Source organism: Struthio camelus, chromosome 9, assembly GCF_040807025.1.
Source record: "Struthio camelus isolate bStrCam1 chromosome 9, bStrCam1.hap1, whole genome shotgun sequence".
Taxonomy (NCBI): Eukaryota; Metazoa; Chordata; class Aves; order Struthioniformes; family Struthionidae; genus Struthio; species Struthio camelus.
In genome coordinates, this window is record NC_090950.1 from 8,716,993 (window position 1) to 8,742,653 (window position 25,661).

General features: G+C 45.6%; 1 protein-coding gene across 1 annotated transcript in view; it reads right to left on the bottom strand.

The window, feature by feature from the left end:
• The window catches only part of LOC104143560 (glypican-5), a 397,244-nt gene extending 377,490 nt beyond the window's left edge, over nucleotides 1-19,754 (bottom strand). Inside the window, exon 1 of the mRNA XM_009674126.2 lies at nucleotides 19,538-19,754. Coding sequence (XP_009672421.2) covers nucleotides 19,538-19,754 — 217 coding nt within the window. The remainder of the gene's footprint in view (nucleotides 1-19,537) is intronic.
• Between the last annotated feature and the right edge of the window lie 5,907 nt (nucleotides 19,755-25,661).

Consider the following 25,661-nt stretch of genomic DNA (forward strand, 5'->3'; position numbering starts at 1 on the left):
ACTTACCAAGGAGCAGAACATTGCCACTGTACGTAGCTGGGCTTCAGTTCTAAAAGATTCATGGCTTTCTTAAATCAATTTTCTGCTTCAGATCAGATGGAAGAATTACTCTTTGAAGATTACATATGTTATTTTGCAATTCAGGCCCGTTTTCCCTAGAGTATTGTTTAAAACTATGGCTAAGCGTTTTCTTTCCTTTTTTTTTTTTTAAAGTGGGAAAGCTATAAGCTTTACAACATAGCTTATTAAAAAAGCAGAATAAAGCATTTTGCTCCAATTTTAAAAACAAAGTCACATAAGAAAAGTTACACTACACTGCAGTCTAAAACATGACTATTTTGGAAAACAACTGCGATCCCTACTCAAAGGTCTTCTGCAACCTTAAAACACTTACATATGTGCCAAAGGCATCACCAAACACCTCCCTATCCCAATTATAAAATACTCCAGGCGCCAAACATACAGAAAATTACTGATCCACAGCCAGCTCCTTAAGTGATGTCAGTCAAGCCAGTGCCACTCAAGTTGGCGGAGTTGTGGGGAACATTTGTTTTGCACTGTTTGAGCTTTGTTTTGTTTTAAAGTCAAAGGGACTTCGGCCATTAAAGCTAGCTGAATCACCATAGGCGCACATTCCCGAAAGACACGAGAAGCCTGCTAGTCAGCAATAGAAGGCACCCCTTCCAAAAAGTTTTTTTTTATATATATATATATAAAATATATATATTTTTTCTTTTTGATAGCTCACCCTGTAACTTTAACTGTTCTTTTAACATGCGAAACGTCAAAAGCCCTCCCTTTGAAACCCTGCACGTACCGTACAAATCTGTGCTCTGAAGCCAGATCTTTAGTGGATGATAACTGATCTCCCTTCACCAGCTTCGTCAAAGACAGGCTGATTTGCACAAGCTGAGCCTACAGCTTCCACTGCAGAGACTACGCCTGAGCTAGCGCTCTCAGGAGGCCAGCTCAGTGTGATTTGTCCCCAGATACCTTTTATTCCTTTCTATTTTCACAAACTTTTCAACAGTATCCCCAAACAAAGCCCTAATCCAAAGCCTAACATTTTAATGCTGTGCAAGTGTCTTTGCAGACTCCAGGATCGATTATGCCTCAGCAGCACAGAGGAAAGTGCCAGAAGTACCTCGCACTGAGCCTGGCCCAGCTGAACAGGAGCCAGCACCCTGTCCTGCTGGAGACTCATCCATCTGGTGCAGCTGTTGCCTCAGCTAGAGGAAAGGTCAGCAATTAAAAAGGACTAATTTAGGGGAGGAGGACAAGCCAAATGAAAAAGGAAGCGCTTTCCAATCAGAGCTCCCCCCACAACTACTTGCTGCATGAGAAAAGCTCAAGCTAGCAGAGCCACAGCAGGGAAAGGGAAGCCAACCACTGCAGCCTGCCAAAAGCCTGTGAAGCCCTTTCTTCACACAGCACTTGCACCACAGCAGTGCTCAAGCCATCGTTACCTACAGCTGCAGGTTCCCTGGCACGAAGCACTCGCACACACGAAAACAAGGCAACCTCACCTAGCAGGGAGCACACCCCAGGCCCTTCTCAAGCTGCCGGGACCCCACTCAGCAGCTGCACACACCCTACGCTTGGGAGCTTTGAAACCCTGCCTAATTTTCCCAAATCTTCTGCTTATCTCCTCAAAATCAGCAATGCTGAATTCTTAAAAGAACTTTAATAGAACGTTTTCAGCCAGGAAGATGCTCAAAGTACATTCAGGTCATCAGGTACCACGTGTGCACAGCAGCACAGTCTAACAGTTATCCGATTTACCAATGTTTGAAACGCAGGCGGTTATGTCTCAAGCAGCACAGGCCAGGAATTACCAGGAAAATCAACGAGCAGCACAGAGCGATCGCAGGAGAGCATAATGCACTGGTGCAAACGGGTGCAGCACATTAAAGAGCGGCTAACCCCATAACCCTTCTGTTCCTGTGAGCAAGGCGTAAAATCCAGACAGGTTACAGGGAGCTGAGATCCTCTAAGTCTCTAAATCACAGGGAGACACCTGCTCTTTCCACCTCAGATATCCTGTGGCCATCAAGACCTCTTCCTTTCTGATTACTAGGAAAGGACTTTCCCACCTGTTCCAACCATTTTATAAAAATAATCTGTTAGCAGCTTCATTATAAAGGTTACAGTAGCAAACAGTATATTAAATAGGGACTTCTACAGCCAAAAGGCTGAAGAAACACTGAAATGAGACCAATCCCCCAACCTGAATTTGTCCCTGCTCTATACAGAGTACAGTAAGGTGCATGCGCGCTTTAGAAAACCATTAGCAATGAAAATCTCCCTTTACCTAATCCCTTGTTTCACACCATAAAACGTTAACAGAGGTATTATTTAACTCGAACAGTGGACTTTGCTTTCTCATTGTCATTCTAAAACACACAAGCATCATTACGATCAGATGTGTTGGTCCAGTTGAAATCATCAAGGCTAAAAGATTAACACCTACAGTTTACCAAGCATCACTTAGATGATCTACTACTGTCATTACTAGCATGCATAGCTACTTCCTAATCCAGTCCAGCAAAACACTTTGCATTAGCTCAGAAGTTCTTAAGCAGACCTGAAATACGTACATATACATATATAAATACATCTATAAATACAAACTGGGAGGACCATTTTGACAGCACTGGGATTATGCTGGCAAATTCAAGGGAATGGAAACCTCAAATGGGAAAGGAAGGAGAGCAGCAAGCAACACTAGATGTCACAACTCCAGCGAGCTGGCAGCATCAGCAAGTGCTGCAGCTTGCATGACAGCTGGAGACCATCAGACACTGGCCCTGATTGCTTTCCAGAGCAGGAACTCTCCAAAATATACAGGTCCTAAGGGCAGCATCTGTATAACGCAGCGCTGTTAGGCCTGTTGCTAAGCATTTCTTGTGTGGTTTTTCCCATCTCCTGCTGTCATTTGCCTGTTCTCACTGCTCTCATAATTCTGATTTTTGGCCTACTTTCCAAACTGCCTTCTGCCCTACTCCACCAGTCGGTGCGTGCCTAGACTCCTTAGCTTTGTCACCACAGCTCATACCTCTGCCCAAGCCACCTCACACCTGGACAGGAGCATGACGCGTCTCACCATGGCCTAGGCTGAATGCCACTCCATTCCCAGAAAGCTCAACAATTCATCTCCTGATCTCCTCTTGTAACCACTCCTTATCCTCCTCAAACATGGTCCCTTCCTACCGCTCTCTGTGCTGCTACCGCTGCTCCCCCCCTGCAAGGGGCACGGTGGCCACAAGACTTTCCCAGGCTGCAGCTTCCTCTTAAGCAGGAGGAGCTGTTGCAGGGAGAGACCTACTCGTGCCATTGCCCCCGATTTCGGGGGGCATTCCTTAGAAACACTGGCCATACCTGGGAAGCCGAGGGCAAGCAGCCCCTCTGCAAACTGATGCACCAGTTGTAACTGGTGCTGCTTTCCTGCTGTTTGCCCCCTCTGACATGGGTCCTGAGACCACTGTGACCTGCTCCAGGCACCTTCAGCCAGGTTGGTTTTAATTAGATGATTTGCCTTAATTAGCCTAATTATGGGTGCAGCTCGACAGGAAGTTCCACATACTCCAGTCAGCAGTGGGTGATGACAAGCTGCTGGGGGCCATAAAAACCCCTCACTGACATGGCTGGGTCACAGAGGAGCTGGTCTGCAGCTTGGTACATCAGAGCAACGAGGGTGACGGAGCACACAAACACACACAAATTTAAGTGCCAAATCCTATAAAGTATCTACAAAATACACAAACTTCTCAGTGGTTCCCACAACAGTCTGGTTCTTATGGACATACTGGAAGATGCATCTTCAGTGCCAATGTCAAACTGCCACAGCTTTACAGCTCCCAAATACTTTAAGGGGTAAAGAAAGGGTAATCAACCTCTGTTCACTACTCTCTTCCCCCAGTCTTTTCCCCCTCCCAGCTCTGATCTCAGAAGCAGCATAGTTTCAGTACCAGAAGGCATGAAAGCATGAAGCCTGGGCCTGAGACCCAGATTAAAAAAATCTCAGGCCACATTGTTCAGGTTTGGCCTAACTGCAAGGAGCTGAGAAGACTCAGAATAGGAAGTGCCAAGCGTTGAGTATGGAAAGCAGCAGCTACCTTGTGCAAAAGCTGCAGACAGCGCAAGTCCTAAGCAACAACCTTTCCTGCACGAAGCAGGGCACTGTATCTCCTGATCTTGTACTCCCATAGACTGGTGATAAACTGTTTAATGTTGATTAAATGAAATTGCTTCACATCAGGCCAGTACCGAGTCAAATTCTTCGAATGTGGGCCTATCTGGGAGGCTCACTGACAATAAGACTGTGAATGCCGAAGGGCTTTGCCAACTCCACAGCACATGCACATTCACAAGATTTATACTCCCTTGAGCATCTATTCTTCTCTTTCTTTCTACAGCTGATACACAAGCATGAAAATTAGAATGATGCATAAAGGACGTTTTAAAACAATCTAGTTTGAAAGAGGTCAGCAAGTCTACATGCAGGGGTTTTCCACATTTACTGTAATGTGGACTCCTTCCTTTATGGGGAGAACATGTATGACTACAGTATAGAGGTGAGAGGAAAATTACAAGAACTTCCATAAATTTATTTAAAGAGTCTACTATCACTCTTCATTCATTACGTCTTGCCACATTCGCAGCAGAAAATAGAATCCCGTTCATTTTTTCCTACCAACAGGAGTCATAAATACATACAAAATATTTCCTAAGGAGTAGAATAAGTCTTCCTGCTCCATATCTTCTCAGGACAATAACAACCAACCACGTTCCTTCTCCCCAGCGGTGAAAACATTTCACTGTCACAGAACTGACTTACACTACATGAAGTGACACAGAAACCACACGTGGCAGAAAGTCTCAACTAAAACACCTATGTAGCTCTCTGGGGATTACAGTGTTTACAGCAAAATGGAAATTGTTTTTAAATGAGAGTTGTGGGTTTCTAGCCCTGCACGCTTATAAAGAAAACTTCTGAATGCAAATCAATTCAGGGCTGTCTGTCTACTTCTACAGGGAGATGAAATGAAATAGCTTGAGAGGTGTGAATTGCCTCATTCATCTCAACACTGAAGCCTAACGATAATTCAGATGTTAACACCAACTCTTTTACCAATGACAGATAACCCTTTTTTGTAGGAACTGCTTGCTAATATGCTTTACCTACTGCAGCAGGAACCATATAAGGTGGCATAGCACAGAAAATTTCCACGTGTGTTCAATTGTATTTCTTTTCTTCATCACAGCTGTCAACATAAAAGTCTATAAGAAGGTTAGACGGAAAGAGGGAAAAAAAAAAAAGCAAAGAAAAGCCTAAAGGAACAGAGGGACTAGTAAATCTTTGGCCAGTAGCCTCAGAAGGGGATGTTGAAGCGATGAACAGTAATGGAGAAAGTGGCGTGAAACAATCCCCTGACCCTCCCCAGCCAATCCTGAATACTTGAATTGTTGCCATCTCACACGAAAGCCATACGTGAAGCCCAGTGTTCTGGCATGTTCTGCTTTTTCCTTTCTTTTACTTATACATATATATGCAAACATATATACACACATACGCATATAACTTCCTTGAAGTGTCGATATTACAGCCCAAATCTCAAATGCTTTTGACGAGCTTTTTTTAAAGCCATTTTAAAGTCATGCACCAAAGGTATAAATAAGTTTACTGGATAGTTTTTAAATCAGTGTCTTCACCAGTACTTGAATGGAATTTCTTTAGGATATCATTCCTTCCTCCATTTTATATCTTCATTTTTAGAGAGAAGAAAGAGGAAAACTCTAGAAATCCAGGTGAAATTCCCCCAAATTTAAAGAAAAGCACAATGACACTATTTACCCAAAAGGAATAGCAATCACTTACAGAGCTAACCTAAAACTAAGCAGCTGACTACTAGCAAGACACCCCTCACTGCAGCCAGTTCTTCATCACCCACAATGCAGTAATTAAAACAGGCAAAAGCAAGGTGACAGTATCACAAAGCCTCTGCCTCTTGTTCCCTTTCTTCAGTTCCTTGCAAATGTAATGCCACCGCTGTCTGCAGAAGCGACACTCATGTAAAACCAGACTTTAGTGTCATGAATTGACCCCACAGCTGCTGGAAGGCAATCCGTAGCAAACAAAAAAAAAAAAAAAAGAGCTCAACATGCGACTGAATTTAACTAGAGATGGACGCTCACTCAGCACGAGCACGCAAAAGAAATAAAACATTCACGTGCTGTCTCAGCAGTCTGGCACTGTCCCCCGGCACAGGCGCAGCAGGCAGAACCTGCCTGTTCTGAGCAACGGTATGCTGAAAAACATTGGACACCTGCACAGTACTTACCTGCAAAGAGAACAGTAGCTTTCAACAACTGTCATGGCTCCGCACCCACTGATGTCAATGAAGACACCCAGTGGCATCCCCAGCCAGATCAAACGCACAAGTACGCGTTTGAAGCACAGAAAGCGCTGAGCTTTCTGCTTTCGCGGGGAAGCACAAGTACAAGATTAACACAGATCTGAACTCAGTGGGCTCTGGATCAAACTCTCAAATGAATCCTCCGCCAACAGCACAGCCAAGAAACCCGAGATGCAACTTCCCATTACACAAAAGCCAAAATTAACAGCAAAAATGAACCTGCAATGAATTACAATTTGGGAACATTTTAATTACCTAACAGATCCATGTCATGACATGCACTTGATTTCAGACAATTACTTGTGATTTTTAGCTGCATACATCCCATTAAAATCAATGGGAGGTCAAACAGTTAAAACCCCAAACACAGTGAGGAATTGGTGACAATATTCAGTAGTCCAAAAAGCAGCAAGAACCTATTAAAAAGCGACTCTATCCCTGATGAGATTAAAGGCCATGCCAGCACTTCCACTCACACATGTGGTTCCTCTGAAGTCAGGAGTGGGATGGCCTTTTGCCCTCACTGCTTTTTTTCCCCCTCCAATTTATTCTGTCCACCTCGACCACAGATAACGTTCTGGTTGTTCGGAGAACAGACTCGAACTAGTGCTTCCTCCAGGGCAACAGCAATGATGAAATAATGGTTTGTGAATAAAAAGCCCACAATGAACACTCACCTGAAGGGGCCGTTCACCTGCTTCTGAAATACTGGACACACTGAGCTGGACCCCAGCAGAGAGCTGCACATGATGCATCCCACCATCTCTCTGGGACCCCAGCCAGACATCTAGCAGGAAGGTCTGGGACATCCCACGCCAAGGTTGCAGGCTCCGAAGCGGATGCTGCTGCCCCAGGACTGCGCAGGGGCACAACCCTTCGCAAGGACCTCCAAAAGCCTTGGGCTGCGACCACGGACCAGCAGCCTCCAATGGGCTGCTTAGGTTTGGCAGTACCAAAAAGTATGTTGACCCTAGCAAGTCCTTTAATCTCCGAGCTTTGTTTCCTACGTGTAATAAAAGAGTATATCCTTCCGCTTATTTTTTGATCATTCCCTTCAGATCACCAGCGACTGCCGGCAGAGACTGCCTTTATTATGGGCTTGGTCAGCGTCCTGTGCAATGAGAACCTGGTTTTAATTTTGATCCAATGCACCCACGGTTATATAAACCAATAAGCCACGTTTCTTTCCTCAAGACATAAAAACAAGACACCACTCACAGTACAAACTGATCATCTGTTTTCCTTCTTACTGGCTTTCTTCAGTCAAAAACCAAGAGTGCTCCTGATGCGCCAGAGCTAACCATTAAGGCTGGAGAGAGCAGTCCACCGTGTCTGAGCCGATGGTTGAAGCTGGCTATGCACGCTGGCAGGGCATGCTCACGTTTGGCAAGGCGAGAGGCTGGCATGCTGAAAGGATGCGGGGTAGAGGACAGCGGCCATCAGACACGTTGGCAGCCAAACTGGCATGAGCTGGCCCAGTTCAATCCTTGCTACTCAGCTAACATTTTGGCACCTGTAACAGTGGCCCTAGAATAAACTCTCCAAGTCTAAACCGACAGCCTTGCCAACAAGCAGCGCTGACACTTTGGCCTCGGTCAGGGGTTTATCACCACCAGAGAAGGCCACGGAGCGTGGTAATGTCACAGGCCAGTGGCAGGAGAGCACTCAGAGAGCTTTCAGAGCACAGACAGGTACAGCCATGCCACCGCTACTTTTTGGGGAAAGCAAATGTTTATGTTTCCTGACTTATCTAGGGCAACGCAGATTAGGAAGGGCAAATTTGATGACTGAAGCTTGAAACTGAAAGGGCTATACTTTCAGCCAAACGCAACTCTGAGCTGCTCTGATTAGCAACAGATATTTTTTCCAGACTTCAAAACTAAGATTAGGAGACTAAGATCTAGTCTTAAGATCGCAAGTTTGAAAGCCTTACTCTGACAGCAATGTTTTCATCTTATTTTTCAGATCTCTACTCCATTTTGGAGGAAGAGAGTGGAGTTGAGGTTTTTTTTTTTTTTTAACATACGTTTTGTTCTCCTGCCTTCCAGTTCATTACAGCTCTGCTTTTAACTGTCCGCACTTACAGAGCACATGCTCTTCTGTGCTTGTGAAAAACTGATTCATGGTGCGTGCTACAGAGAAGCATTCCAACTGTCAACACAGGGCAGTCACAAGATGCTGGGTGCTGTTCCCCAAACGTTACCTAGCAAGCCCCTGTCCCCACCAATAGCATGACTGAGGTCCTCCCGTTGCCACCGTTTGCATTTGCTCATGGAAGGACAGTAGGGCTGGAACATGAGACAAAGGATCAACGTTTCATCCTCTTACAGCCTTCCAGGACAAGTCACATGGAGTACAGTCATACAGTATTCTGCAGACAGACAAAAGCTCACTGTCCATGCTTTGGAGGGCCAAGACACAAGCTCTGATCTGGACATGGCAGAAGTGAACTTTTTAATTCAGGCGCAGCATCACACCAGGCATGGCTATGCTGGTTCCAGCCCAGCACAAGCTCACAGCTGTTTGGAGCATGCTGGAACAAGACTGAATCCACCTAGAGAGGAAAGTACAGACAACCCCAATCTCTTTGGGCCTTGCTCTTCCAGCCACAAAGAAGGAACAGATTTCTGTCACTTCAGTATCAAGAACATTGCCCAAACACTCTAGAGTGAGCACCCCAAAACCGTGGCACAAAGAACAGGAGGAGGATAAGGAGGGTTGACTGGAGATTCTCAGACTTCCCTTCCCCAAGGCACCTAGGACTCTCCCTCACCCCATAATGCTGTTTGTCTGCAAGAGCCTTAACGTTTTGGCCACCTTCCGCTGTTTTTAATAGCTGGACTTCTACACTCCTGCCTACACATCTGCAGTATCATTAAACAGACACCTTACTGCCACAGCAAAGTCCAGGGTGAATACATGCATTTTTTCAAGTTAGCAGCAACCGCTCCACTGCGGCCCTGAGACTTCACATGAATGTATATGTGTATATGTTTATACTCATACATATACACGTGAGACTGCAGCCCTGACACTTCATGTCAGCCTAATGCCTCCAGGTATCTCCCCGCTGTTGTGCTACAACCCTGCACATTTCCACCAACCACCTTGCAAACTGACTGCTGTTGAGTTTGATCACTCAAGAGCAGTTTCCTCTGTATGCTCCGCTCTTCCATTATGATTACAGTGATTTTGTGAGGGGTTGTTTTGTTTTAATGAGCATGCAATTGGATATACCCATGTTGTGTCTGGCTACACCATTCCTTCTCCACAATATTCTAAAATTTACATAGAAGGAAAACATACTTATTCTTTGGGCTCAAGCACCACATCAAGTTATGACACTTAATAACTTACCACATCTTGAATTAACTTCATTCATTGTGGGTTAAACCAGTCCACTTTAATATTTCTTTCAGACTCAGAGTGCGTGCAGTTTGTTACAAAGCTCATTTAGCTGCACGTGGTTACTGCTGCATGTCCCAAACTTAGATTGAATTAACTTGCACAAAGCAGCTTAACACTGTATCTGTGGCTGTTGCAAATGCATAGCATTGTTTTAGACCAGAACATACCACAGAAGTTTTCACGTTTGTAAACGGTATATAAAAAGGAAGGTGTTAGGAATAGGACAAGCAGCAAAACATCTCTATTTTAGCAAGGGAGAGTCAAGTTTTGCACTAGGGAGAAACAAGCAACAAGGTATTTAACCACTGGAATAAATAGCCTCGGAAGGCTGTGATCTTCCATCACTGATTTAAATGCAGCTAATCCTAGCTGCAAGCAGCAGGACTGGACCAGATGATCACTTCTCGTCCATTTCATCACTATTTTGTATTAATCTATTCTTTCAGCAGCTCTCAGTAGTGTATTTTTCTAATTACACCCAGTTTTCATCAAATTACCCTCTCTTTATTCACATTTTCCAGCACGCACACACACAGCAGAAGCTGTTCTGGACACTAGCTCCTTTGGCACTATGTTGCTGTACCTTTTGTGAGGATTTGGCCCTTAAGATCTCTCAAGAGTAGAGCTTTAGTTTCACAGCACAGATCTTGCTCATTTTACTCCATATTTACTGAGAACAAAGGGAAGACTACGCAAAATGCCCTGCTACTTAGACCTGAACAAAGTGGAAGCAAACATGTAGATGTGAATGGGAGACGTAACGGTTTGAAAAAAGCAGCCCTTTTCAAAAGTAAAATGACTTCGTCAGGGTCCCTTTGCACCGTGTGCATGGATGATTTGTGACAAAACAAAAAAGTGCTAGCCTAGCACGTCACCCATGTCAGAGATTAGAGCACTTCAAAACCTTAAGTAGTTGAAGCACTTTCTGGAACTTGAAAGGCTTTCTTAGGCGATGCTTAGCTCCTTTATGGTTTTTACACGACTTTGATGTGCACCTAAGAGCGAGGAATCTTAATCTGAAGGTTTTCTATGGAAAATACCCATATTGTATATAAATCACAAAATCCTGTCACCCTGATTAACACAAGTCAAAAGTTTGCAAAGCTTTGTGCCCAAAGTTAAAGGTTCCGAGTCATTATTCTGAGGCCCAAATAAGAACCCTGAACTTCAGAGCACTTAGTAACGTCCCAAAGACTTCTCTAGCAAAAGCACCGTGGTAATATTTATTTGACCAAGTATGGAGTGCTAGCAGGTAATCAATAATGCACACATCACTTTCTCCCACTGTCATTCATTTTTCAAGGCAGAGATTTAAAAAGTTATCTGTGCAAATGTAATCAATTCCTCATGTGTTACCAAATCTCTTTGAACGCGTATACCAATATGTAAACATAAGCATCATTCTCGCCCCTCACCATCCACACTCAGCCCCCAGTTGCAGTAATGGGAATTATGCATGCCTAACGAGCAGTCCCCACATGAATAGGGCCCTTGTTGGAACAACGAATACATTTAACCATTTACATTTAGGGATGTGTCAAACTATTCCGTTTAACTAGCTGCCAAACAAAGCTACCGTGACCTAACTGATATGGTTGGATTCAGAACGTGGCTTTCTGAAATTTGTCTCCCATTTGTTTTTAAAGGACTTGGCAGCAGCCCGAGCAGCAGACGGAGGACTCTGACAGAGGGAGCTCCTCAGGAAAGGACAGTCCTCCAGAACAGCTCCAGAGAGGGAAAGACCATGACCCCAGGAAGCAAGCAGAGCAATCAGAAGACCAGGAATCCATATTTACATACTTCACATGCATACGTACATTGACCGTCACTATTAACAGAAACCTAGGAACAATACAGAAAGGTGAAATTCATCAGCACAGAGTCATATAATGCAGGCTAAAAAGGACAGATCAAAAGAACAGTGGAAAAGCTGATTAAAGGCAACTTCTAGGGGAATATTTGGCTGTCTTCTACAGCTGTAAAGTTCCTACGCAATTGCCTAGCTACGCAGGTTTTATTCCTGTCTTCTAGCTATCAAAACGCTAGACAGAACTTAAGGGTATTATATGTATTAATGATACTTCCTCAGAATTTTAACTCCAAAAGGTAGCCAATAAATTTAGAAGTATAATTTAGAACTCTTCCATTGTTTTGAGCACTTTCTATATGCTTTGAACTAATGCCTTCAAATTTCAAAAGAGAACTCCAAATATTAATCACGCATGTATGAATAGACAAAGAATGTAATTAATAACCATCCCTTAAAACTAAGGTACCAAAAGAGTAAAATAGATAGATTTATTCTAATAATAGCATATGCATAGTGCTTATCCACAATGAGAGACAAGGTTGTGGCTGCTCTATTATAAATCACTGGCTAAATACTGATAGACATGCTTGGTGCTATACTGCAGAACATTTAAAGATCTGGAGGAAACCCCAAGGAGGTCCAAGTACAGTCAAGCACACTGAAATTAACCAGTAAGATTGCTACAGCAAGAGCTCAGTATGCCTGCGAAGCACCTTGTACAAACAAGGAGACCTCCAATCCAGGGCAGGCTTTTGGGTGTTACCCCACTACAGAAGCCTCTCAGTTCACAAGTAAACCCACTAGCAGCAGCGGAAGCGTCTGCCGAAGAATACCATGGAGCAGTGGACTGATTACATTGCATTTCTAAGCTACAGAGGTTTAGTTGCCATCAGATGCCAATGCTTAGTCCAGTAGACTTCATGACTCAGTATAGAACTGGACAAGTCATTTTAAGCCAGAGCAATGCATCATGCAGAAGGGTTCTACAATCTTGCATCGAAGAATTTATTGCCCCAAAAAGAAAAAAGTCTGAAGCACCTAGCAGAAGCTGGAGACAGACTTAGCTTCTCATTTTTTCATTCTTAAGGAGATAAACTACTAAATGTTAGCTGGGTACCTTATTTCATCCACCAATAATGCTTAGAAATTACCTTAATGTGAATGAAACAAGTATCACCACATTATATGATCTGGAAATATCTCTTATGTGTTCTAAGATGATTCAATCACATTAAACAATAATACCAAATCAAGCTGACAAAGACCAAGAGACTGGGTATAAATTCTTCTTGTGTCACGGGCTTGGCTACCGTTAGGAAATTCATTCTGATCCACCAGCATTTGTATTTTCCCCTATAAGCAGATGCTGTGCTCTAAACTGGTAAATGATGAGCATCTATTTGAAGTATTATTAAACATATGCTTCTATCATGTCATTTTATGCTTTCATGAAAGAAAGATTCAATTAAAGGCTTTGCAATATTAGGAGCTATAGCTCTAGTTTTATACCATCTAAAAGTGAAACCATTTTGAGATAAATCCGTTTTACTGCGCAGGATGCATTTTACAAATATCCTTGCTTTTTACAGAGAACCTCAGGTTCGTGCCAATTTTCATGATTAATCTTTATAAAAGCTTTTACTCATTTTGATGTATCTATTTTATTGATTTATATAGCACTTATTATCATGCCAACTGTGTTTCCACTTACCACATTAATGCATTTTCATCAGCACTGCCCTTCCGTTAAGGACTGCTCAGCCCTGCTATACCAGGGAAGGGGACACAGGAGGGATATTTTTCTATTATTTTTTGGATTGCAGTTACTAGTGGTGAAACTTCAGTAGCAGATAAGGTGCTACAGAGGCAGCTCTTGGAAGTCACCAATATTTTCAAGCACAGGTCATTTCTTACTAAACTTGTTCTCCATCTTCAGATCCAGTTCACCATCAGAATCACCGTATCTTGAGGTGACCATAATAAAAATCACTCCACAATCTTCTTCAGCAGATTGAGAGAGCGGATAGACAATTTGAATTACAGGAATGCTCAGCTCTGTCTGATGACAATGGCAAGTGGAGGGGGTTGAGGGAGGCAATTCTCTGCTGAATTTTGGATTCTTTGCCAAGATGCTTACAGGAAAGGCTGATCTGAATACCTAAGCCAGTTTTTTTCTGCTCACCTGGACTAAACACTCATGCAAATCACCGAGGACACTTTTTCCTAAGGCTCATGGATATGAGAACCGGAGATTTACATCTGGCAGCGGAACAGTGATCCCATCTGTATGAGGCACTAAGTAAGTTTAAACAGATTTTTTTACATGTGATTACTCCCAGGAGGGCATTACAGAGAGGGCAGCTAGTCCAGTGTCAAACAAATTTAAGGCATGGAATAAGAAGAGGGGAGCAGGGAAGACATTACCCTTGGCATAAGTCCTGCCTTCATCCACAGTCACCACCACCTTTAGGTTAACACTTCTGGTGACAGCCTGAAGATTGCTGTAAAACCCTGAGCAGATTAATGGAAGAACCACTTCCGCCAGGAGCTGCAGAATCACAGCTTTTCTGAGCAGCAGGAAAGCTATCACATAACTGCAGTCAGCAGCTCGAGACTTCTCCGGCTTTGGAAAGACTGCTTCTTTCTTGAGACTTCCTCTGAACAAGAGGTGAAGGATGGACAACTTTCAGGTTCAGCTTCCAATCCATCAGGAAACAGGCTTACCTCTAGCATTTTTTCTAGAGTAAAGAGGATTATGCAGAGGTCAGCCTGAAGATACAAAGGTATCTTAGTGATAACTTTGGCTGTGATCTTCCTCCTTTTCGGGGCAGCTTTTCAGCTGCAATCCTCAAAATAACATATTATCACACAGCATACAGAAAGGGAAACTGAGACACAGCTGGACTTGGTTTAGGCCATACAGCAAGAAAGCAGCAAAGATGGGAACAGAATCCATCTCATATTGGACCAGCACACTTCCTCCAACAGGTCAACAGTCCGAGGCTTAAACCACTAGGAAGAAGTCTGCACGTCCACAAATAAGCAAATATTAAACGTAATAGAAAGGAGATGTACTGCATTACGAGAACCTTCCCTTACAGCAAGCTGAGAGTAATGCCAAGGACATTGGGCAAATACAGCTATCAGGATTTTCTAAAGGAAGAAAACTCATGGAAACAGCATTATTTTTGCGACTTTCCTTAAAATCTTACCTCTCCTACGCTGTTTCTAAGTATTAACGTGACTATGCTCATCAAGCAACCCCTGCTCCCAGACGCACCCTCCATCCACACTAGTGATTTCAGCAGCATTACATCACCGATGAACGCGGTTCCACACAACCAAGTATCCAGGTTAACAATAAACCCGAGCACAAATTGCAGTCCACACCAGAGAACTTTAGTCACTCATTCTGACAGGGCAAAAACTTTCCAGAGCCAATAAAACAAGCACACTTCACATCTGGCACATGCCATACTTAGGAGCGACTTTGAGAAAACGCTGCTGTGAGCAAAATGCATTTCAGCACTGCACCTTTACCACTGGGAATTACAGTGCTCTCATTAAGATGATAGAAATAAAAAGCTGAGTGGTAATAAAAGAAAAAACAGGAAAATAAAGTGTGGTATGACCCGTTTCATAATGAAATGGTTAGTTTAATAGATACTCTTGGATTTACTCAAAAGGGATTCAGCTCACACTCCCTCTCAAAACAATGGGAGCTTTGCCACGGGCTGAGACGGGAGGAGAACCGGTCTAATGTATGCACCACATGCAGCAAGGAGCTGCTGGTAGGAATCGAGGACTTTCCTGTAACTATTTCGAAAGTAAATTGTTTTAGTGTATAAACTGTTAATGTGTGTCCAGCCCTGCTATGGGATATTCAGTACATGTATACGGTGATGAACTCTTCTGCTGATTTAAAGCGCAGGGTGAGAGAACAAAGAAGCTTTTAACATGACAAAATCTGCCCTTCAGAGGTTAGTCTCTGAGCGTAACCTGGGCAGCCTCTACGTTCTCTGTAAAGCTGCAGAAGAGCATGTGATGTAACAAACAGATTTGCAAACCTTCCTTTTACTGGCCGCAACACGATTATTTTGGACACAAAGTTCCTGGGACTCTTTAATAAGTGACAGGCTCATCTTTCTTGCTTTCCAGAAAGCAGCCCAACCCTCCTATCTCTAAACACACCACATATTTATAGTTTTACTGGGAAAAGGGGGGTGGAGGGCTGCACAACCATATGCTAGTCAATAAGCATAGGAGAGACCGACCCAAACCTGTACGAAGAGGGAGGATTTTCTCACGGTTAAGTGATGACCCCAGGGATCAAGAAGGATGCTTTCATTCTGGCTCTGCTACTATTCACCGCCTGGCTGCGGACAAGTCGCAGACTCCAGCGGGGACCACTCAGTTTTCCTACCCTGAATTTGGAAAGCAGTGACAACCAGCCACCATTACACTAAAGTAGCACAGGAAAGCCTGTAATTAACTGGAAGTTTAAAGGCAGCCTGTGCCTATGTGCAGTGAGGCTGTAATACAACCCAGGGCTCGCAGGAGATCACTGACTGCAGCCCCCGGGCACGTCAGCAATACCGCACGTGGCGGCGAGCATCGGATTCGCGGCATCTAGACTCTCTGGAACCACGGGCTTAGCTCCTGGCAGGACAAGCGCAGCCCCGCACCCCTGGGGACAGCGTATCGCTCTCAACAAAACGTTAAGCGAGGAGCTCCGACAGAAACGTTGGAGCTCAGCCTGTGACAACCGAAGGACAAGAGCAGCGTAGTCCCAAAGTGGGACCAGGAGGATATTGCCTTGCTTCCCCATTGAGAAGGGAGACACAAAACCCCCTCTGAATCACAACCAAGAGAGAAGTACCTTTACCTGACCCATCCATTTGCTGTTTGAGTAATTTGCTACAGAGTTTGCTCCTGAAAAGCACGCTATCAGGTAGCAGGGCAGGTCACCGCTGGTAGAGGAGAAAGTCTTACAGACCAACTGAGGAGACCTGCTGCTCAGACATACGTGTTGTCTGGGCCTCTGACCTGTCCCCAGGGCAGGACACTGCTCTTCTAGTCCTGTGCTCATTAACAGACTGGATTTCACTAGAGCGCAAAGAAAAACCACATATTTTGGCCAAACAGGGAACAGGATTTTAAGAGGAGGCTCCTGGGCACCTCTAAGAGTGCTCTCCAGAAGATGGTGATTTTCAGAGGTGGCTGCAGGTCCATGTGACACCCTAAAAAACAGAAGCATTTCTTCCCTAGGAGTCTTCCTCCATCCCTTGTCAATACCCTTCGCAGAAGTAGGTCCTGGCCAAGCTGCTCTCCATCTCTCTCAGCATCATGCTGGCTTCCTCTCAGCTGCTGCATCACTTCACCGTCCTCGCAACTCATCTGCAGACCACACCTCACAGGGGAAGGCACCAACCACCCCCATGACATGCCACCAGAGCACTGCTGCCACAACCAGCACTCGGGAGCAACTGTTATAGGGGACATAGGTGCCACCCATGAGAGGAGACAAACATGCACCTGACAACCTCCACCCATCGGTCCGTCACCCAAGCACCACACTGGGCCTCTCTCCTCAACCGAGCACCTGATTTTCTCGAGGATTACCAGAACTTAACAACCCTTAAGGCTTTAACCTCTATCAGATTTGTTTTATTACCCAATAAATACTGGCTTAAGATTCGCCAAGGGCTTTCAACACTATTGCGATTGAAAATATCTAGTAGACAGGCAACTGGACTTAAAGCTCAATTTTGTAGAGAAAGCAAGCCAAAAACAACATGCAGAGAACCAAGACGCACCCCAGCGCATACATGGGCCTGGCCCATGCGAGCAGGGGTTAATGGGACTCTTTCCACAGGCTTCGCTCGCGGCTGGATTCAGCCCAGCTGTCGCGTAGCTATCCAGACCACTGCAGCATCACGCTCATCCACCCACCGCTTTTCCCTTTCGTCCCTTTTCTTCTGCCTTGCCCTGAACTGTCAACTGTCTAAACTCTGGAGGGGAGACGCTTCAACATCCATGGGTTGGTAAACTGCATAGTACAACGAGCTGCGTATCCTAGTGGGGGGGGGAGCAAAGATATATTCACTGATAACAGGTGTCAGAAGACGACACTGGAAAACACTTCCACACCTAATTAGAAGAGGACACAAGATAGGAGGCGTTACTGCCTGGCAAGAGATGCCGTTACAAGATGCGAGCTTGGGGCAGAGCAGAGCATACTTAAGGCCCGGGGAAGATGAATACACGCACCACTGCTGCTCAGCTCCACTCTCCTCCGGAGCATCCTCTCCACAAGAAACCTTCACGAGAGCTGAAATTTCAAAGCACATTAACCTCCCTCATGCTATTCACTTATGCAACACAGAAGTTCAATATGACCCAAGAATATAACGAAACCACCTCTGAAACATCGCAGCATCTCCACCTTCCTTCTGCAGGGGCATCATTTCCCCCAAGTTGCAGCTAGAGCACTCGGAGCTCACAGAGCATGTAAGACAACCAATTTAATTAAAGTTGAAAGCACGTTTTTGAGAAAGAGTTCAGATGCAAGACAGTGCGTTAGATGCGCAACAAAACAGGTGAAGAGCCTTGTTACACCTTTTACTGACGTCTCTATCGGGACAAGAGAACAGTAACATAATTCAAGTTTCACAATGCCTTTCTTGCAGATCCCTCCTTGCCACAAAATAATAATTCCTTGCTTACAGACAGCTTTTTCAGCCACGTGTCATCTCACATGCTTTATGGAAAGAGAAGGTAAAGATCACCAACACTGTGCTGTCATTTACAGCCAGGAGAGTTGCCATAACACTTCAGACCAATAGTCTATCAATTCTAGTCTTCCAGAACAGAAATTCACACCCGAAAGCATATTCAAAACTCATTTTAGATAACAACAGTCTCTCCATCAACCTCGGTGGACTTTGAATGGAACTGCTTCAAAAAAGATGTGAAGAATAAACCAGCAACAAAAATTGACATTTATAGCACCGCACACCTCCAGACAATTGTATGCCAGGAAGAGGCAGCTAGGGGCTGTTTTGAGAGATTGATAGTCTTTTATCACAGTTCCTGTGAATATATTCTTAAAACACATAAAAGCCAGGGGGATGTGACACCGTTATCTAGACAGACATATGGTCATTCATAAGAGTTTTATCATTTTGGGACACAGCACATGATTTTAACCCCTTTGCAATAAATTCCAGAGGTTAATTACAGAACATGCAGAAAAATCTCTTCTTTCACACGTGTTGCTTTTCCATTTCATTGGTGCCACGCATTGTTCTGCAACTTTATGAGAAGGCAGAGAGAAACACCATACCACCTGTCAACTTTTGTGAAGTATTAAATACCATAGCTACGCTGTTCAGCTAAGTGAAAGCTATTTAATTGATACCTCCAAGATGTTACTCTTCTTTGTCTGAGGTCCTGGATTCACGAGCAAGGCAAGTCCCCCTAATTCAGAAAGGACAGTACATTCAGCAGTCTGCCTGGGGAGCCCTACACCGGCTTTGCAAGAGAAGGAAAAGGTAACCGTTTATAAAGCAAGCGTTCCCCAGTGACTCCGCTACCCGTTTGCCTGCTAAGAGATATCTTAAGAGAACCCCTCTGCTTTAGGTACCGAGCGAAGGGATCGCGCCGTGAAGGGAAGAGAGGGCTGGTGGCGGAGGCGATCAACGAGCGATACCAGCACCCAGCAATTGTTCGTGTCGCTTCTTCCAGGACTTTTTTTTTCCCTAAATAAGTGTGCCAAACCCATCCAATTCCGCCCCACCTGGGAGGGCACAGAGGCGGGTCAAGGGGACCTCCCTCTCCCCGGCGGCCCGCGCATCCTCCCCCCGACCCGGGAAGCTCCGTGTGCTGTCCCAAAGGTACTGACCGGCGGTGGGCACGTCGGGCACCAGCTTGAGGGGCCCGATCTGCCGGAGCTGGAAAGCCGTCCGCACTTCGTGGCAGCTGGGGGACTTGCCCGCCGCCGCCCCGCCGCCGCACAGCGCCGCCGCCGCCGCCAGCAGCAGCAGCAGCCGCCGCCGCCACAGCCCCAGGCGCGGCCGGCGCAGCGCCCCGCCGCCACCGCCGCCCCCGTCCGCGGCCATCTCGCAGCCCCCGCCGCAGCGAGCCCGGCGGGCGGAGCGCTGCGGGGCGCCGCCGCCGCCGCCGCCTTCGGGTCCCCGCCGCGCCGGGTTCGAGTCCCCGGGGCGGCCGGGCGGCGCGGAGGTGGCGGGTTCGAGTCCCCGGGGCGGCCGGGCGGCGCGGAGGTGGCGGGTTCGAGTCCCCGGGGCGGCGGCGCTGCTGCGCCCGCCCGCCCGCCGCGCTGCTCCGCGCCGAGTGCGGCGGGCACTGCGCCGCCCGCCCGCCTCCCTCTCTCCCTCCCCTCGGCTCCCCCGCCCGCCCGGCGAGGTCCGAGAGGGGCGCCGCAGCCTGCCCGCTCATTGGCTTCTGCCGTAATTAGACTTCAAAAAAAAAAAAAAGAAAAAGGGGGGAAAAAAAGCCCCGACGGGCGGCTCCGCGCAGCGCGGCCCCGCTCCGCGCCGGGGGCAGCCTGCCGCTTCGCGCGCACCCAGAAACACAGCAGCAGCGTCCTGTCACGGTATTTTGGGGGACGCCGGGAAGTCATCCGCTTTTTTGGGTGGCTCTGAGCAAACTAAGGAACCTGTCCGGAGAGCGTGTAACAGCATCAAAAAATAACTCTGCCCTCTAAGGCCACGCGTCTATCGCAAACATTCGCTATAGAAGAGTTGACACGCTGACTAACTCCAAAGTTTTCTCCCTTTTGGACCTCCTTATAATTCCTTCAGGAGCATCGACCATGCGCTGAGCCGATGACCGGGCTCCTCAGGCCTGTCTGATCTTCGCAACCCAGTAAACGCCGCCTGAGCGCCACAGCCTGCCTTGTCACCCTTTCATTTCACAGCAGACCGCGCGCCTGCCGGTGCTGGGGAAGCTCCTACCGCCTCGCCCCGCACCCCTTTGCTCTGCTGCGGGGCGCCAGTCGTCCACGTAGCTCCTCCCGAGGCCGGGACCACCTCGAGAGTAGCCAGCGTCGCTCTCAAAGAGGTCTTCTGCAGCCGTTTTACTGTCCTAACCGTGCTTCAGGATCCACTACTTGACTGCACTGCAACATTTAATTGTCCTCATGATCCACGCGTGAGGATTTTCCCCTTCAGGAGAACACTGGATATTTCCAGAGAAGCAAAACCCAAGAAGCCTCCCATAAACAGAGCCTAATTTGCACAGTACCTCTCAGGCATATGGAGCAGGTTATGGACTACAAGAATTACCATCGCTTGAGGCCATCACGTCTGATTTCTTCAAGGTTACTTGCAACTCCCAAGATGCTTCTAACGTGCTCCTGGAGCAACAGGGGAGCCCCCCCTGCAGCTAATTTAACCACTATACACGCTACACTCCCATAGGTAGCAACGAGAGACTGAGCTCAACGCTGGAGCGCAGTTGCCTGAGCTGCATTTTGATAGTCAGAAGTGCAATGCCTTTAAGCATTTTGCTTGCATTAACTTTGTTCCGCTTAAGACAATAGGAGATTAATCCTCCTTTTTTGGTGAAATAAAACCCAATTAGATTCAAAACATTAGCATTTAAGCTAAAAACAAACCAAAAGAACCAGTCGACCATATAATCAAGGCTTCTACATTCAACAGAAGAAAAAAGAGTCACCTTGGAAGGCTTCTGGTCACACAGGTCAGAGCTGCAGTTTTTTTTCACTCGTGCTGCAGCTTTCCAAGGTCACAGGAAGAGCGCGGGCAGCGGCGGCGAAGACAGCACGCCCCGGAGGACTGCCACTGGGAAGTCCAGGGCCACAGCCACTAACCCGGACTACTTCGTTTTTGGTTATACGGCCCGCAGGTTGAAGTTACATATGCACGTACGCATTCACAGGATCAGACCCCAAGCTGGTATGGCAACAGGTAGGTTAACGACAGAGAGGTGAGGGAATAATATGCATCAGCGAAAGAACGATTAGCATAACAAGCCAGAGCACCCCAGCTGCCTACCTGTCGTCCAGCAAGTGGTTTTATGAACCCAAGGAAAAGGACCAAGTTAGCCACTGCTAGGTTTTGCTTAACCTCGGGCCCAATCCTACCGGCTTCGTTCAGACAGTACTGCCATTGACTTCAGCGGGAGCTCTGCCAGAAGAGAAATGGCAGGATGATGGATCTGACGAATAATTTACTTGACAAATAACAGCATTACTTGGCATATACGTTACTCTGTGAAAAGTGTCTAATCAGGCCTGTGCAAGAGCCTGAGGCATTTAATTCGGTGGGATTTTTGCCGTTGTTTTCAGTGGGTGGCAAGTTCAAGTCCCAAACGGCCAATCCTTTTCTAACGTGGCTGTTAGTGCCTCATCTTTGGGTGTTGGGTGCTCTTCTCCTCACCTTTTTCTGGCTATGTTAAGCCATTTAGCTCAGACATAGTTGGTTCTTATTTTGATAGTACAAGACAGTCCACTACGTGACCACCGTCTCCTGTTCCTCCACCTTCCCTCAAAATACCATTAAGGATCCTGAGTTACACATATACGCACCTACAATGCCAAGAAAATTCAACATCACTGAACTGGAATGTCCATATATGCAACATTAGTTGTGTCAACACATGAGGAAAGACATGCATATTTCTGATGGTTTTATAATAACTGTTTTGAAAAGCATGAATTAAGGATGGCCTGTTCATTTTTTTCAGGCTGGAGCCTGAATCCCCCCTCCCCAACAAATAAAATTTGACCCTGCACTTTAATCAGTGACAAAACCCTATGTGCAGACAAAGTGTTTAGTTTTTAAACGCAGGACAAATAGGAGATAGGGGAAAGGAAAGTTTATGACTAATTTAGGAAATGGACACTTAAACACTGAAGCGTCTGAATACATATCTATCAATTTAAACCACACGTTCTAGAAAATGCTGCTCGTAGGCACCCATACCATTAAGACGGTTATTATCACCTTCGTTAATGCTCAGAGGCCCAGATGATGCACGCACGCACGCACACACAGCTCAATGCTGTTCTCACCAACAGCCCTGCAGACTTCACACCCAAGTATCACACATCCTCTCTGACATTATTTTGCCGAGAAATTACAACCGGCCAGTTCCAACGAGCGTCCAAGCTGACATCCTGTGAGAGGGCGGTCAAACAGCAAAGCGCTAGGTGCCTTAAGAGTCGTGGGTTTCCCCCTACAAAATGCCGCTCAGTCCTAGAGGCACGTTTGGGAGGGAACGGCTGCCAACACACACTACGCACAGGCATATTGCAGCAGGGCCGACGTAATTTAGGCCCTTTTCCACCCAAAGATGTGCTCCACTTTCAGCAGGATAGGCATGTTGACTTTAGTGCAAGTAGTCAGGTGCTTAATGGCAAACACATGCTTGAGTGCTTTGCTGGAACAGGGCTACAGATAACAGAAGAGCTATTTAACCAGTTATTGTACATGACTTTCTATTACACTTCAGCAGTTTGCTCGGAATGACCAGTTTACCTTGTCAACAGGTGTCTTTTTTTTTTTAAACCAATGAGTATTTACTAACCGCACATCATTGAGAACTGTATCAGTACTTCTTACAATGAACAGCAATATAAATCTACCCAAACAATCCGCTCAGTCTTAATCCTGCTAAAGTGACCACAGCACTCAGCATGAGCTTTGGATGTGCAAGAAAAGCAGGGATCAGGTCTAGAATCAGGGATTTGTACGCCTGCTGTCTCAGCCCTTCTCCTGTTGAATATAGCTGGAGTCTTGCCAGTGATTTAAATGGAAGCTGGGCTAATTCCCTTATGTTTAAGATAAGCCCATCTCCAGTATTGGACTTCCCACCAATAGGGCCTAACGGGCACAGGGATTGCTCTTGCCAATTCAGCTGCCAGAGTGAACCCTGTGTGTGTCCATTAGCCGTTACAAAAAAGCCAATAATCTAGTCTTTAAAGCCTTATTTAATCTTTAGAGGCTCAATTTTTCAAGGTACTCAAGCACATGTTTTACTAAAGTACCTGAGGAACTCAGCTGACCACTCGTAATTAAAAGTAAGGACCTGTTTAAGTTGCTGGAATGAGCCCAAGCCACAAGCCAATTTTTATTTTAAAAAAGCAACTTAACCAGCCTCAAAAGAAATGCAAAATCCTGTGTTCAGAAGAATCTGTAATTAAGACAAGTTTCTATTTCAGGTTTCTGTAATCTTCCTTTTTTTTTTTTTTTTCCCTTCTTTCAAGGAAAATGGAACCGATTTCCCGAAGACTAAGAACACTACATTTCCAGTCACAGCAAATTAAGTCCGAGTATGAAATTTTAAACGTAGATTAATAGTAAAAAAAAGTCATACATGAAATAGGCTTAACTACACCAAGACTAGGAAGCACTGCTAGAAAATTGTTTCTGGTAGTTTTACTAAAAAACGTTCTCATCCTGTTAAAAATAATGAACACTATGAAACTCTAATAGAAAAATTACCAGCATAAACCAATCACTCTCTTTTGTTTAGAGATTCCATTTCCTTCTCCTCTCATTTACTTTAAATGCTGAGCACAATGAAAATAAGTATGTTGCCGTGCCGTGATTTGTTTCCTGTGCTGTATGCACTCCACATGGAAAAAACGCATGCACACCTTTTTGGTGGTCGGAACGCAGTATTGCTATACTGCCTCATTATTTCATGGGTATTTTTCACTTTACCAGACAGACCCTTTCCAAAGCACATTTTAGAAGTGCTTGCTGCACTTTTAAGGTAAAGAAAAAAATCTTGCCCGAAAGGCACAGCTGTTAACTATACCATAACACTCATTTTTTTAAAAAAAAATCATTGGACCACCTAAGATTTGCAAGTGAAAAAACAAACAGCACAAAACCCAGCAAGGCAGGACAGCTACTAGTTAAGAAAAACCCCTAGTCTTTCACTCCAGAGTAAGGTTTCACACCACACATCCTATAGACAACGCTAAGGAGACTTCTACTTTGTCACCATTTATTATTTCCCTTTGAGAATGTAAGGGTGACTGCTTTGGTTCAGACCAAAAATTCTTTACCCCATTGACGTTATCTCCTCTGACAGGGATCAAACCTACTGAGCTTATTTTGAAATTGCACCACATGGAACGTACCAACGTCTTCCTTCTAGATCGCGATTTCAGATCATGCCCAGATGACCAAAGACTACTATGTTTTCTCCAACATGAGTTAAGAACATCAGTCTAATCTCTAGAGAGAAGCTTTTTCATCATAAAAAAGACTTCCCTGAGGATCAATCATCTTAAACTCACGAGAGTTTAGCTAGATCTATTTCATATACTGCAAGAGACTAATTATGCAAATAACAGCCTCGTATTAAAGAAGTCAGACTTACCATCCAGAAGTTCCTCCTCCCAACAATGCTGCTGGTGAGGATAGCGTGAGAAGGTATCAGTGAATGCTAAAAACTCACAGCTGACTCCATGAACAGCAGCACCAAACTTGCATGCTAAAGATCACAGTATAAAGATATCCCACCTGCCTCTAAGGAGCTACTTCAGGTCCAGAAATAAGACAGCTACGTTCACACAGCAACGAACCTCTGCTAATCAGGGACTGTCCAAGCAGGCTGCCGCACTAAGCGGTGTGGTCTTTTCAGCCGGGGTCAGCAGTAGCTTGAGGCTCTCTGTCTCGTCCTTTCTCACAGGGCGTAGGAAGGCCCAGAGGGGGAACCGAACATGTGCCTCATTAGCAAGTACCCTGCTAATGTTTTAAGGATGACAGTCACTGCCAGCCAGTTCTTGGTGGAGCACTTCTGAGTACCAAATTCTCTCGAAACATTGAACCTCACAAAAATATTGTCGCAAAGAGAGTATTTATAGAAGGTCATTCTTTGCTCTCTGCAAAGGGTCACCAGGCTAGGCAGGAGAGAGGGCTGCACGTTGTGGCAGGGCACGCATGCTCCACTGAGCAATCGTAATGCAAAGCAGCCACCCCCTTACCACCCAGTGCAAACTCTGCCCTGCGTGCTCCCGCAGGGACAGA